Source organism: Danio rerio, chromosome 10, assembly GCF_049306965.1.
Source record: "Danio rerio strain Tuebingen ecotype United States chromosome 10, GRCz12tu, whole genome shotgun sequence".
NCBI classification, from domain to species: domain Eukaryota; kingdom Metazoa; phylum Chordata; class Actinopteri; order Cypriniformes; family Danionidae; genus Danio; species Danio rerio.
In genome coordinates this window covers 5,295,001-5,311,443 of record NC_133185.1, presented here as the reverse complement: position 1 = coordinate 5,311,443, position 16,443 = coordinate 5,295,001, and the positions used below count along the sequence as shown (strand labels likewise).

Genomic DNA, 16,443 nt, shown 5'->3' with positions numbered 1-16,443 from the left:
ACTAACAACAGAAGTTTGGATCCACATGCAGGTTTATTCAAAGTCAGGCAAGCAATGGTCAACACAGGTGCAAACAGCCCTACTGAAAAAAACAGCTTAAACCAGCCTAGGCTGGTTGGCTGGTTTCAGCTGGGCAACCAGGCTGGTTTTAGAGGGGTTTTGGCCATTTCCAGGCTGGTTTCCAACCATTTCCAGCCTTGTCTTAGCTGGTCAGGCTGGGAGATGACCAGCTAAAACCTGCTTGACCAGCCTAGCCAGGCTGGGAGCCCAGCCAAAACCAGCTATGTCCAGCTTAAACCAGGCTGGTCAAGCTGGTTTTAGCTGGATTTAGCTGGTAATTTTCCAGCTGAGACCAGGCTGGAAATGGCTGGAAACCAGCCTGGAAATGTCCAAAACCCCTCTAAAACCAGCCTGGTCGACCAGCTAAAACCAGCCAACCAGCCTAGGCTGGTTGAAGCTGGATTTTTCAGCAGGGAGATGTATAGGGGCAGTCCAGAATCTCTGGTAATCGTGAAACTCAGGCTAGAGGGGAAATTTAAGTGTTAGTAGTTGATTGAATTAGCATGGCGACTACTCTTGTTCCCATTCTTGAAAATGTATGCTGTGAAAGAATTGTTGTTTTTACAGCCCAATTGTAATTGCCACTCCCGGCAGCAACCCAGTTTCCCATGTGGTCTCCCATACAGGTACAGACCGGGCGCACCTCTGCTTTGCATCAGTGGGCGACCGTATGAGAGTGGCATAGAGCTAGCTGGTGACAAAATAATTCCTTCATGTTGTCCCAATATAAATGAAGTTAATTTATGTGTGTTTACAAATTTAACTGGATTGAAGTTCTCCCAAATTTCTCTCAAGAATTGAGTTTAGTTTCAAAACCAAGATGCATTTACACCTGTCCGGTTTCATCTCGAAAGCCCCCTCCTATATTTAAACGACCAGATTTACATCTCTTTATATCTCAAACGAATATGGGATGCCATTTACACTTGATATTTGCAGAATCGTATAGGTATCTGAAGAAAAAACACACATACAGTGAGCAGGTGTAGACAGCCCCTTAAGGCTGATTTATACTTCTGCGTCAAACGCCGTCGTATGCTACGGCGCTGACGCATAGTCCTTTGCTGTGGCCGTCGGCGTCGCTGACGTGCACCTCTCAAAAATTGTAACTACACGTCGCAACAACGCGTAGCGCAAACTCTGTGATTGGTCAGCTTGGTAGCGCTGACGAGTCTGGGCGGGACCGAGAGCCGCGTGAATGGCGCGAGAAGGATGCGAGCCCAATGGAACGATTGTTTACAAGTGTAGAGTCCCGTGAAGGAGCTCCTAATGGAAAGTTTTGTTTTGTGTTTACCTCATAGTTAAAGTTGTTGCTCGTCCGCCGGTTCCTGCCTCAAAATGAGCGAGTTTGAGCCACTTTTACATCCAGGAAGTGTTCAGGAAAAGCAAAACAGCAGAGAAAAAACTCGACACAGAGAAACATTTACTCCTCACTGCCCACTAGTGTTTCGGAAGTGTTAATGCAGACCAACAGAGACAGCGCGCAGAAGTATAAATGCACAGCTACGCACGTTGCATGCGCAGTGGGTCACACCGGTCACTTGAAGCAGAAGTATAAACCAGGCTTTAGCCTCAGCTAGCTCACCTAGAGATCACATACAGTCTTCAGTTCACAAACCATTTACAACCCTCCCAAAAAGACCATAAACTGGCTGAAATTGGTGGGCGGACTCAAAGTATGTCATTACTTCTATTTTTATCTGTGTTTTCTGCACAGCTGTTTGTGGCTAGACCTTCTGCACCAATAACTGCATGTCATTTTTTCAATGTACACGATTGCTTTGCCAGAATAAACTACAATGCACATCAGACCTTGCATGCTGATAGACTATTCCATCAGATTCTCCTCTACTGTAAACCTGAATGAGAGGGCATCTGTGCCAGACTGTATACGCTCTGCCCATGGATCACAGTCCCTCAGGAATGCTGACCGTACGAGAATCTGCATTCGACCTGATTCTCCTTTGTACACCATGCACAAAGTGAGCAGATTAACATGTTACATTACAATACAGCCATTTCTCTGTGGCTCTTTCACAACAACAAATATAATAACTAATATTTCTAATAGTGGTTATATACTCTATAGCAGACATGCCCTTCGGGGAATCCTTCAAATGACATTTCAGTGCAAATATAATCAATACACCAACCATAAGCATGTTAAAGGGACAGTTCACCATACAATTAACTTATTTATTCACCATCAGAGAATATAAAATGTATACTTTTTAAAAATATAGTAGACAAGAAGCTTTTTAGATGATATTGTGGATTATTGGTGATTCGTATAGTTTTTAAGAGACAAAAACATACAGGAAAAACTATAATAATCTCTGTGGCTCCTGATGATGCACTGAGGTCTTATGAAGTAAGACAATCTATATAAAAATATATGATATTATTGTAACAAAAATAAAAAACAAATAAAAAAGCATTCAGTTTCTTGAACAGTCTAATATATTTACTTTATAAGACATTTTAATGTATTTTTCGGCTATTTTAGGTCAAACTATACAAACCATGCATCAAATTTGACTTTATTTTTAGGCTTTATGTAGAAACAAACAACTATTTTTTTGAGAAATAAAATTGTGGTCCTATCGGTGCTCTAAATCTGCCGGTTTTTCTACCATAGACCAATTAGTGCGATTATGCATTCGCAATGGTATGAACCGCTATAGGGGTGGTCAAATGGATATCTATTATTTTAATTATTAACATTATTATTAATAATTAAAATAATACCCCCCCTGCCCCCATACATCTTGTTTTGACGCCCTTCAGAAGGGATTAAACCTTAATAAGGAGGGTCAATACCCCCAAACCCTCCTGTAATTCGCACCTTGCCTGCATATATTTCAACTGTTGAAGTTTCATTAGCTAAAGACATGTATTTTCTAAATAAGGATCATGTTTTGTTCAATCTTTTTAATGTTCTAATGTAGAAAGAAAGTCAACATTAGAAAATCTAAATAGTAATTTTTGGGTGAACTATCCCTTTAACCTGTTCCATGATGACTGACATGGGTACATAACAGAATTATACAGTTGGTATATGCAGATTTAATTTGGTGTGCTCATATTTATATTCTTTGTACTAATGTGCTAGATATGTCTGCAGTTTTAAAGCTAAACAATGATATTCTCCCATAACAGGAGCGATCTTGCAGGTGATAATGAAGAGGTCACCTGCACTGGAAGACATGCAGCGTGATATATTATTGCATTGAGTAACACACACTCTTAATTATGTTCCTGGACAGGGTCATAACGTAACTGCTGTTTTACCACATTTACCACACATCTACCACATGTCTAATGATACAAATAGGAAGGTTACCTCTCAACCAGTGGACAGCATCAAGTGTCCATCAGCTCCTCAGCTGCAGATTGTAAGATGAAACCGTCACTGTGCCGGTGTTGTGGACTAGAGGAGTCAGTGCGATGCAAATGCGTCAGCGCATCGCTGGTAGACGCACGCGCTGCTGCAGCAACTTTGACATTGAGCGCTTCAACGCATCGAGTGTGTTTTACTGGCGTCCGGCTCTCGCTGATCGCCCTGTGCGCGCACGGTTTACTCTCGCATTCACGCACGCACGCATGCGAGCGCGCGCTCCTCTCTCTTTCAGCACGCGCGCGCTGAATAATGAATGACTGGAGCAGCGCTGGGGCTCTGTGGACGTTTCTGTCTCGTTCTAGCGCAATCAGGAACTGATCACAATGAGTCGGCCGCTTTGCTCGGGTTACAGCTCTCCTATTCAATCTGGCCCCCATCCTGCCTTTGTTTCCACTCTAGCTAACAAAAACGCAGGGGGTCAACAGTGAATTGCTGAAAGCCCAGGGCATTATTCTTTTTTAAATTTTTTTTTTTTTTTTGCACATTCTTTAAAACAATTAAGCTTTGCAACAATGCCCCGCTGGGGATATATTATTAGAGCAAAAGTTAAAAGACTTCAAGGCATCTGTGGAATGTTTTCATCACGCATGTCTGGATAGTCAAAACACACCGCCTCAGCAATATATTGAAGAGGGTGGTCTTCAAAAAATGCATTTGGTCAAAGTTTAATTTAGGGTGCAAGGTAACACTTTATTGATGGTCCATTTGAGTATTACACTCTTAAAAGAAACGGTTCTATATAGAACCAAAAATGGTTCTATCAAGCGCTTCATATATGGAACCCCAAAAAGGTTTTAAATAGAACCATTTTAAGGGTTCATTAAATAGAACTCCCAATGGTTCTTTGAATTCAAGTTAGATGGTTCTATTTAGAACCATTTAAGGGTTCTTTATTTAGGTAGCAGTGCAGCACTCATGCCCTCACCGAGTCTGTGTACGCGCGGCAGGCCAGAGTCACGGTGGCAGGCTAGATTGACCATCAGGCCACCGAGAAAGGTCCCGGTTCTCCATATGGCCAGTCCGTCCCTGGATTTTATTAAAACCTTTTAAAGCCAAACATATTTTAATAATCCATAGATGAAAGATCAGGTGTTATTTATAAAGGACACAAAAATGCAGGCTAAATGTATTTAAAATATTAACCTTTAAGTATATATACATATATATATATATATATATATATATATATATATATATATATATATATATATATATATATATATATATATATATATATATATATATGTGTGTGTGTGTGTGTGTGTGTGTGTGTGGTGGACTTATATTTATAAAATTAATTTAGAAAAATAAACTTATATTTATAAAAATTAACCGTCACTCTCGAGGCTCTTCACCACCATCCACGACGATGATAATTAGTTTTATAATAATAACTAATATTTCTAATAGTGGTTTTATACTCTATCGCAGACATGCCCTTCGGGGAATCCTTCAAATGACATTTCAGTGCAAATATAATCAATACACCGACCATAAGCATGTTAAAGGGACAGTTCACCATACAATTAACTTATTTATTCACCATCAGAGAATATAAAATGTATACTTTTTTAAAATATAGTATACAAGAAGCTTTTTAGATGATATTGTGGATTATTGGTGATTCGTATAGTTTTTAAGAGACAAAAACATACAGGAAAAACTATAATAATCTCTGTGGCTCCTGATGATGCACTGAGGTCTTATGAAGTAAAACAATCTATATAAAAATATATGATATTATTGTAACAAAAATAAAAAACAAATAAAAAAGCATTCAGTTTCTTGAACAGTCTAATAATTTTACTTTATAAGACATTTTAATGTATTTTTCGGCTATTTTAGGTCAAACTATACAAACCATGCATCAAATTTGACTTTATTTTTAGGCTTTATGTAGAAACAAACAACTATTTTTTTGAGAAATAAAATTGTGGTCCTATCGGTGCTCTAAATCTGCCGGTTTTTCTACCATAGACCAATTAGTGCGATTATGCATTCGCAATGGTATGAACCGCTATAGGGGTGGTCAAATGGATATCTATTATTTTAATTATTAACATTATTATGAATAATTAAAATAATACCCCCCCCTGCCCCCATACATCTTGTTTTGACGCCCTTCAGAAGGGATTAAACCTTAATAAGGAGGGTCAATACCCCCAAACCCTCCTGTAATTCGCACCTTGCCTGCATATATTTCAACTGTTGAAGTTTCATTAGCTAAAGACTTGTATTATTTAAATAAGGATCATGTTTTGTTCAATCTTTTTAATGTTCTAATGTAGAACCGTAATATATATATGTGTGTGTGTGTGTGTGTGTGTGTGTGTGGTGGACTTATATTTATAAAATTAATTTAGAAAAATAAACTTATATTTATAAAAATTAACCGTCACTCTCGAGGCTCTTCACCACCATCCACGACGATGATAATTAGTTTTAAATAAATTATTAAATCATAAAAACATGGTACTGCACAGTCTAAATAAATAAACTGGTTATTTTATTTATTTCACAAAATAATTAGTTAAAAATGTTAAATATTAAGTATATAAAAATATAAGTTATATGATAATGTGCAAACCTAAATGAAAAAAATCCCACCATACTGTACACTGATAAAGTTTTTGACCACAGCATTAATTTTATTAGGGTTTGACTCAAAAAGCTTTGTATATCTGTGTTATAGCTTATAAATATTTTATAATCTTTACTAGATAATTATGTTATGAATCAAAAACTATAGAACCATTTTAATCAAAAAGGTTCTTTGCACTCTAAGGGTTTTAAATGGAACCATTTTTTGGGTAAAAGGTTCTACTGGCCAAGTATAGAACCCCAAGGTTCTATATAGAACCTCTAGGAACCTTTTTTTTCGAGTGTAGTAGACTGTCTGCCTAATATCTGTTAATTCTGCTCCTTCTTTCTTCTGCTCCTACTTTGCAAGTACATTACCTTAACCCTAACCCTAACCTAACAGTCTATTTATAATCCAATGAGAATTAGGCACAATCCCAATTCTCCCCCTTAGCCATTCCCCTTCTCTCAATTCTCTTTAGCTTGAGGGCGTATAGGGCCAAGGCAGGGGTAGGGAATCTATGGTTCGGGAGCCACATGTGGCTCTTTAACCAAAAATATGTGGCTCTCCAGCTGTCTCTCTTCAATAATATTTTGAAGTTTAAAAAATTATAACTGTCACTAGAAATCGGTTTCCTATTGAAAAACAATTACAATTCCCCTTTTATTGTATTATTATTATTTTTTTTTACAGCAAAATGTATAAGAACTTAGTTTACAATAAAAATATGTTTGAACCAATGCTCGTGTGTGGTGCTGTGGATCAACTTGAATCGCGACAGCGATAAAGGGCAAGCAGCTTACATTTCTATGGTAACCTTGCGCACGTAAATTCAAACAACATTCATGACAAGTGATGGCGAAAAGAAAAATCTTTGCTGAATTTTCCTATCTTCATGCATTGTGATGCGTCATATTTGTTTATTATTGAGTTGTGCATGGACACAAAAAAGGTTTTGTTATACACACACCCCCCTTATGGCTCTTTAAAAAATCTGTTTGCCAATAAATCTGAAATGGCTCTTTGCTGAAAAAAGGTTCCTGACCCCTGGGCTAAGGGGGTAGGGGTAGATAGCCCTTCAAACTGAGATTTATCAGGACCACACTGGAAACGAAGGGGTAAGAAAATTTCCCAGAATGCACCAGCAACAACGGCAGCATAGCTGCACCCAAAAGTCAGCAGATCCACAAATGAGTATTTTTTTAATCATTATTCTAAATTTTTTACAACAAACAAGCACATGTTTTAATATATTCATAACTGCGTATGTTTTACTGTCATGCTTTAAAACAAAAATGCTAAAATAAAAAACGCTAAATTTCGCTATCTATAATCCATAATCACAACTCCTGTACAGCAGTCCTACAACATTCTGACATTAGGTGACACTTGAATCACCTGTCAGAAAAGTCTAGTGGCTGGGAATGAGCTTTTTACAGTATATCTACGATATTGCCATATTAGATAGTTATGACAACATAATATAGTTGCCTTGAGTGATTTCCTGAAGATAAATACCTAAAAATAACACAACCGGAGTAACTACAGCAGTCGCGATTGTCTGATCCCATATGAAGCAAGAGATCGCCATGACATATGATGACATGTGCAGGTGCTGTAGAGCTGTACCATTTCTTTGTAAATTTTGAAGCCCTTCCCCTTCACACTCTGTTTCAAGGGCCAATGGGGAAGGGGTACAAAAATAGAATTTGGATTGGGCCTTATGCCGAGTTCAGACTGCATGATTTTAGCCCTGATTTTGACTTGCCGACAGGTTTTCAGAAATCGCCAACAAGTGCCGGAAATCACAGGCAAATCGGTGCTCTTTCTCGTGAGTGACAATTACACAGTGTGAACTATCAAGGACGCGATTTGAGAGAATCGCCAGTGAGTCGCAGACACCCGTGAGATATTTGGCATGCTGAATATCTGGAGCTGTCGGCGATTCAAATCATGCCGTGTGAAAATCTTTCTGATTGAAAATAACATCGGCGATCACCTACAGCCAAGGAGAGGGCAGCATTCACTAGTATGGGTACCTGCAGGCCAGCAGGAGGCGGGGGTAGTTCATTTGGACCCAAGAAATGAAGGGAAAGATTAGTAAAAATTTGGCAGGAGCACTGTGTCTGTATGACGTGTCATCTGATCAATATCACAATCAGGTCAAAAAGGTAAAAAGAGTTGAGGAGAGATTGTTAATTCTCTTCAAAAGCCAGGAGAGCAACACGCGTTTCTAAAGCTAAAGCCGTCTTATTCCATTATTTAATTAATAATGAAAGATATATTACGTTTCCATGTCACTTCTCGAGTTTGTTTAGTTGTGAGACGTAATTTGGACAAAGTTGTCTGTGATTCTTCCTATTTTAAAGTCATGCAGTGTGAACTCTCCTGTCGCCGATCCATCCTACAGTGTAAACACAGCACCGACAGAGCGCTAACCCAGATAGCCATGCAGTGTGAAAACATCCGTGACACGACTTCTTTAAAATCATCCAGTCTGAACTCGACACAAGTAAATTGTAATTATAGTCCAATAATAAGAAACAGACAACAGAAACATTTTCCAGACACACAAATAATCAAAAACATATGAATCCTGCGTTACATGTCTGTCACATGTACTACATTTAAAAATTAAACAAAACTACAATTCTGAGTTATGACTGTTTCCCGGCTTAAATTTAAAGACACCTTATGAACCTTCTCAAGCAGACCGAAATAACAGGAGACCGGCCCTGCGAATATGATCACCGTTAGACTCACCTGAGGGTCTGAAAATCGTGCAGTCGCTGATGGATAGAGTCCGTTCTCTGCCGTCAGCAGGACTGAACGCGCCTTCTCACTGCCTGCAAAAAACAACAACAACACTAGTCACTCATTCATGAAGTGCAGTATCAGAGCTTTAAGCAACCATCCATCAATTTATTCATCCTCCACACTGTCCTGGTGGAGTTGCAGGAAAACAATGAACCTGCTCTGTTTCCTATACACAACTAGCAGCAGAAATCACGCAGCGAAATCAACAAATAGAGAAGTCTTACTTGATAATCCAGTTAAATCTAAAAGTCTAAATATACATTTAACTACATTTAGAATTGTTTTTTTTTTACTTACTGTAATTTATTGCTGAAAACTGCAATAAATTAAGTTGAAATTACTTAATTATTTTAGGTTAAAAACGTTGGAGTCATTTTCTTTAAGTGGACACTTTTTTACGGTGTGTCTTGTTGCTTTCTTGATATGATTATTTTTGTAAAACAACCCCTAGGTCATCTCTATAATGCAAGAACAGCTTTCTCTTCAATGAACCTGAAAGAGATTTATGATTAAATGACATGAAGGTGTAGTTCACTCCAAAATTAAAATTGCCCCATAATTTATTCCCCCTAAGCTATCCTCTGTGTATACTGTCAGATGAACACAGTCTGAGTAGTTTAAAATGTTATCCTGGCTCTTCTATGCTGTAAAATGGTGTTGGATGGGACGTAAGTCCATTGTACACTAAACTCTACACCACCAAGGGCTTGACGCATGTCTGAAGTGGATCTATGCGGTTTTGTAACAAACATATTTCAGTTTTTCTGGTTGAATGATTTATTGATTATCTAATGCAAGTTATCAACACCTTTTTGGCTGATCTCTGACTCGACATATGATGTAACACACACCTTAAACCTAAACCTAACTCCTACAATAACTTGCTGGGTTTCATAAAACGTCTACACAACCACCCCAACCTTAAACCTTACCCTAAACCTACCCCTTAGAGTAACTTGCTGTTTTTCATAAAACGTCTACACACTCCCCAACCCTAAACCTAACCCTAAACCTAGCCCTTACTGTTGTGTTTCAATAACAGCTACACACAACCCAACCCTTATCCTAAACCTAACCCTAAACCTAACTCTAAACCTACCCTTTTACAGTAACCTGTTGTAATAGCAGTTACACACAACCCAACTCTAAACCTAACCCTAACCCTAACCCCTTAAAGTAACCTGGTGTGTTTCAATAACTGTTACACACACCTCAACCTAAACCTAACCATACACCTAAACTTACCACTTTGTTGGGTTTTAATAACAGCTACACACACCCCAACCCTAACCCCACACCTCAACCAACCCCTTACAGTCACCTGTTGTGTTTTAATAACAGCTACACACACCCCAACCCTAGCCCTAAACCTAAACCTACCCCTTACAGTTACCTGTTGTGTTTTAACAACGGCTACAAACACCCCAACCCTAAACCTAACCTCTACAGTAACTTGCTGTGTTTCATAAAACGTCTACACACACCCCAACCTTAAACCTAACCCGAAACCTAATCCTAAACCTACTTCTGACATTAGCCTGTTGTGTTTTAAAAACAGCTACACACAACCCAACCCTAACCCTAAACCTACTTCTGACATTAGCCTGTTGTGTTTAAAAAACAGCTACACACACCCCAACCCTAAACCTAACCCCTTCAGTAACTTGCTGTGTTTCATAAAAAGTCTACACACACCCCAACAGTAAACCTAACCCTAAACCTACCCCTTACAGTAACCTGTTGTGTTATAATAACGGCTACATACACCCCAACCCTAACCCTAAATCTAAACCAACCCCTTACAGTAACCTATTGTGTTTTAATACCGGCTACAAACAAACCAACCCTAAACCTAACCTCTACAGTAACTTGCTGTGTTTCATAAAACGTCTACACACTACCCAACCTTTAACCTAACCCTAAACCTACTTCTTACAGTAATCTGTTGTGTTTTAATAACGGCTACACACACCCCATCCCTAAACATACTTTTTACCGCAGGGGTGTCAAACTCAGTTCCTGGAGGGCCACAGTCCTGCACAGTTTAGCTTTAACCCTAATTAAACACACCTGATCAAACTAATTGAGTCCTTCAGGCTTGTTTTAAACCTTCAGGTAAGCGTGTTAAAGCAGGGTTGGAACTAAACTGTATATGGTTGCGGCCCTCCAGGAACTGAGTTTGACAACCCTGCCTTAGAGTAACCTGTTGTGTTTCTATAGCAGCTACACACACTCCAACCCTAACCTTAAACCTAAACCTAACCCTTATAGTAACCTGTTGTGTTTTAATAACAGCTACACACACCCCAACACAAACCTAACCCTAAACCTACCTATTACAGTAACTTGCTGTGTTTCAAAAAACGTCTGCACCCACTCTAAACCTAAACCTACCCCTTACAATAACCTATTGCGTTTATAAAGTCTATAGCCACCCCAAACAGACCCCCTACAATTACTAATAAACAGTATTTATTGTTGTACCGAGTCTCAAATATGACGATATATATGTGCACATTCTCATTAGCCACAGCTGTAACACTAATCAACCTAATTCAATCAAACAGATCAGGCTTGATCTAGAGGTCTGAATCTAGTGTGACCTGAAATGTGTGGGTCTACGAGTCTAATTGCAGGTCTGGCTGGTAAATGCAGCAGTGGAGGACAAAGAGAGATTGTGTCAAACAGTACCTGGCTGAGGCTGCTTACGCCCCATTCACACGGGGCGTCAGCGTCAACGATTTTCATTCACTTTGAATGGGTGACGTCAGCCGTTGCCGAACTGCATTGTGGATCCGTAGGCGCCGCTTCAGAGGCGTCGCTCACTGCAGAAGTTGGGACTAGCTCAACTTTTCAAGCGCCGACGGAAGCATTAGCCAATCAAATCGCTGTATGCAAATACACCAGCTAGACAGTGGCCTAATGCTGACTAAATTTCATTGGCTGACGCTGCTATGACGATCGCTTTAGCCCCAACTTCAGACACGCCTTCAGTCAAGCGTTGACGCTGAAGCCCCGTTACACTTTCTTCTCTTGTCCCAGACAAGCCTTTGTGCTACAATTTGAACACTTCTAGAGATTCCTTGTTGATTATTTGGATGTTATTTTTGTTGAATACTATGTTTTTATCGTAATTTGATTATTCCTTGATTCAATTTTGTTTTGGAGCAGTAGGGAGGTGGATGCCAGTTTTTGTTTGGTCAGGTTTTTCTCCTGTTTTTGACTAGAGAGAGAACAATGTAAGAACTCAGTTTTTTTTTTTGGTATTATTTTTTACGTTTACTTAAACTTTGGGTCATGACCGAAAGGACAAGATCTCGGATACAAGCGGCTGAAATGAGTTTCCTACGAAGGGTGGGAGGGCGCACTCTGATGGATAGGGGGAGGAGCTCTGACACCCGGGAGGAGCTCGGAGTAGAGCCGCTGCTCCTCCACATCATGCCTCCTGGAAGCCTACCTAGGGAGGTGTTCCAGGCATGTCGCACCGGGAGGAGGCCTCGGGATAGACCCAGGACACGCTGGAGGGACTATATCTCTCGGCTGGCCTGGGAATGCCTCGGGATTCCCCCCCGAGGAGCTGAAGGAAGTGTCTGGGGAGAGGGAAGTCTGGGGTTCTCTCCTAAGACTGCTGCTCCTGCGACCCGGCCATGGAAAAGCGGCAGAAGATGAATGAATTCATTCATTTTTACGTTTATGTTTTATGTTTTGGCATCATTCTCTTCTTGAGTCTTTGAAGCTTTCTATTACTTTTGTTTTTCCACCTGTGAGAATTTTAAAATAAATGTCAAGCTTCTGTCTGACATTGAAACCTGTGTGAGTTTCTGTGGCATTCTGGGTCAGGAGAAAGTTACTACACTGTATTGTTGGCTGGCTTTCCCTTTTCGTTAAGTTAAACAAATTTTTGTTCTCATGCTTGGTCTCTTTTTTGGGGGTTTATTTAATTTGAAATATTTAAAATTCAATTAATACATTATTTATATTTAAATAATTACATTTTTTCTCCTTTATGTTCTTTTCTTGCATATTTCTTGTAAACATTTTAAGTTCTTCTGTGTTCATCCCATTTCCCCCCACAGTCCAAAGACATAAGTGAATTGAACAAACTAAATTGACCATAGTGTATGAGTGTGTGAATGAGTGTGTATGGATGTTTCCCAGTACTGGGTTGCAGCTGGAAGGGCATCCGCTGTTTAAAAACATATTCTGGATAAGTTGGCGGTTCATTCCGCTGTGGCGACCCATTACAAATAAGTGACTAAGCTGAAAAGAAAGTGAATGAATGAATGACTGTTCATTTGGTCATATACACCAAGGATGGCTTAAGGGTGAGTAAATTATGGGGTAATTAATTTTTTTGGCAGATATATTAGTTGTTTGTGTTTAACGAACATAAAATTTCTCTCCAATTGTTCTGAAGATTTCTGATAAAATGTTTGCCTGTGATTTAACTTTGTTGATGCTTTATTAAATGTTATTTGAACATAATAATGAATAATATTTCATGCGTGTTATGCCATCTCAATGGTGTTGCGTCTGGCAGATTTGTTAGGGTTATTTTGTGTGTTATGGAAAGTAAACATGTGCTGTCAGGGCTGTAGCCAGCCTGTTGTGAGGGGTGGATCTTTTTTTCTCAAAATGTGGACCTTTTTGCAGTTATTCGCCTAATTTTCTAAAATTATATATATATATATATATATATATATATATATATATATATATATATATATATATATATATATATATATATATATATAATTTTTTTATGAGATTAAAATATTCAATTTTAGTGACATTTTAAGCACTATTTTTTACTGGATTAGCTAGTCGAGTGGTCATCATAACTACACCTTTTGATGTACTAAAATATTCCGGTAGCACTACATATAACAACTACACACTATGACCATTTATTAAGCATTTGCAAATACCGAATTTATTATTTGTTAAGCATTAACTCTACATTAATAAACGTTAGTAAGCAGTTTATAACTACAGCTACAAATGCTGTATTCTTGACTTATCAGCACATTAATAATGTGCTTAATAATTGTACTTTCATGCTCTTTGGTTGATTTTTCATTGCTACATAAAGTATCACATTATTTACAAACCCTTTGTATTTAGGAGTAGATCATTCATAATGAGTTAGTAAATGATTAATGAACCATTGAAATGAACGTTTATATATCTTAGTATTCAGGCATATAGGTCACTATGTATGTTAATAAAAGCTTTATTAACTCAACTTCATCTAGTTTTGTGACCTAATCTGAAGTGAGGACTATTTATGCTTTATAAATCCCTTATAAATGACAATTAAAGGCTCAGTATCAAATAAACAATAATCTTTGTCATCTTATTTAAAAAGTAAAATCACTGTAAAGTTTAAACAGTGCTGAATAACAGGAGTGTCAAAATTTAAAGATTAAATTGGAAAAAAACAACAACAATATAATAATTTAACAATATAATAAGATGCAGTGTTTAAATTGTACAGTAATTTTATTTTAGAACAGTTTGCAAAGATTTATTTTTTATTTGAAGTACAGTTTTATTTGTGTACCTTTCAACGAAAAGAAATGAATAATGTTGTTTATGTTCTTTTTTTCCTGTTTGGAATATAACTGAGCCTTTAATTGTCATTTATAAGGGATTTACAGTATAAAGCATTAATTGTCCTCACTTTAGATTAGGTCATAAAACTGGATGAAGTTGAGTTCATGAAGCATTTATTAACATACAAACTAACTGTTACTATATGCCTGAATGCTAAGATATACAGTTAAAGTCAGAATTATTTTGATTTTTTTTCTCTTTTTTCAATATTTCCCAAATGATGTTTAACAGAACAAAGATATTTTCATAGTATGTCTGATAATATTTTTTCTTCTGGAGAAAGTTGTTTTATTTTGACTAGAATAAAAACAGTTTTTAGTTTTTTTAAAACCCCTTTTAAAGACAAAATTATTAACCCCTTTAGGCATTTCCCCCCCGATAGTCTACAGAACAAGCCATCGTTATACAATAACTTGCCTAATTACCCTAACCTGCCTAGTTAACCTAATTAACCTAGTTAAGTCTTTAATTGTCTCTTTAAGCTGCATAGAAGTGTGTTGAAAAATATCTAGTCAAATATTATTTACTGTCATCATGGCAAAGATAAAATAAATCAGTTATTAGAGATGAGTTATTAAAACTATTAATATTAGAAAAGTGTTAAAAGAAATCTTCTCTCAGTTGAACAGAAAACGGGGGGAAAAAAACGGGGAGCTATTAATTCTGACTTCAACTGTACAAATGTTAATTTGAATAGTTTATTAATCATTTACTAACTCATTCTAAATGATCTTAAAAAAACAACCAACTATGCTTAATTAACTGGTTTGTAAATAATGCGATACTTAATGAAAAATAAATCATTTACAAAGTATGAAAGTACAATTATCAAGCACATTATAAAGGTGGTTGTAAGTGAAGAATAGAGCATTTGTAGCTGCAGTTATAAACTGCTTACTAACGTTTATTAATGTAGAGTAAATGCTTAACAAATAATGAATGCAGTATTTTTATTCATTCGTTCATTTTGTTTTTGGCTTAATCCCTTTATTATTCCGGGGTCGCCACAGAGGAATGAACCGCCAACTTTTCCAATGCTTAATAAATGGTTTATAGTGTGTAGTTAATTTAAAGTGTTACCGATATTTCCTAAAGACTTAGAATTACGAAATATGAATAAATACTTATTTTTAAAATCCAAATTTATTACATTAAATATATTATTAGAAAAATAAACAGGAATCTGTTAAAGTTTAAATTAAAAACTGTAGCCGATTTTCATTTATCAGGTTAATAACAAACTGGCCTGCACATGCAACTTTTCTCAGTCAGAAATTGAACTTCATAATTTGAGCTTCTTGATTTGTCTAGCCCAGGGGTAGGCAAACTCGGTCCTGGAGTGCCGGTGTCCTGCATAGTTTAGCTCCAACTCTAATCAAACACATCTGAACATGCTAATCAGTGTCTTCAAGATCACTAGAAATCCATTAGCAGGTGTGTTTGATTAGAGTTGGAGCTAAACTGTGCAGGACACCGGCCCACCCCTGGTCTAGCCTCTCTTGTAAAAAAAACAAAAACAGCATTTGGTTGGAAATGCATGGATAACAACAATAGCCAAATTAGTTTTCAAATCAATTTCAATATGGGCAGCTTTTGGTGCTTCACGCCTTTTTATTGCTCATTTTTTATTTCAAGAATAAGGTCCAAGATTTAGAATAAAAGTTGCTCGTAAAATGTTTTCTCTATTTATAAACAATACAGCAGCGAAAGATGACTTCACTTACATCTAACTGTATGTTTTCTTGCACAACTGGATGTTGCACTCAAGAAAAATAGCCAAAACTGATTAGCTGAAGTCCCACTGATGTGAAGGTCAATGATTCTGCTTGGTCTTAAAGTCTTCTTCAATGGGTTATTTTCACAATTTATGATGGTGTAGCAGTCAAAATAGGACAAATGAGCTCATGTATGTGGGACAAACTCTGGGCTTTTGTCGGTGAGTGGTGGGTCTTTCGGGTCTTTTCGGGCC

The 16,443-nt window shown here is 37.5% G+C and overlaps 3 protein-coding genes across 16 annotated transcripts in view; 1 reads left to right on the top strand and 2 right to left on the bottom strand.

Annotated features, from left to right (window-relative positions):
* The window catches only part of lyrm7 (LYR motif containing 7), a 434,641-nt gene that overhangs the window by 132,276 nt on the left and 285,922 nt on the right, over positions 1 to 16,443 (bottom strand). The window lies entirely within an intron of this gene.
* Positions 1 to 16,443, top strand: part of plppr1 (phospholipid phosphatase related 1) — a 373,854-nt gene that overhangs the window by 83,482 nt on the left and 273,929 nt on the right. The gene's annotated exons all lie outside the window — the stretch shown is intronic.
* Positions 1 to 16,443, bottom strand: part of palm2akap2 (PALM2 and AKAP2 fusion) — a 219,445-nt gene that overhangs the window by 81,430 nt on the left and 121,572 nt on the right. For 9 of the 13 annotated variants that reach the window (XM_068223712.2, XM_068223713.2, XM_068223715.2 and 6 more), the window contains 1 exon segment: positions 8,805 to 8,887. In XM_068223712.2, the coding sequence (XP_068079813.1) occupies positions 8,805 to 8,887 (83 nt within the window). 13 annotated transcript variants of the gene reach the window in all.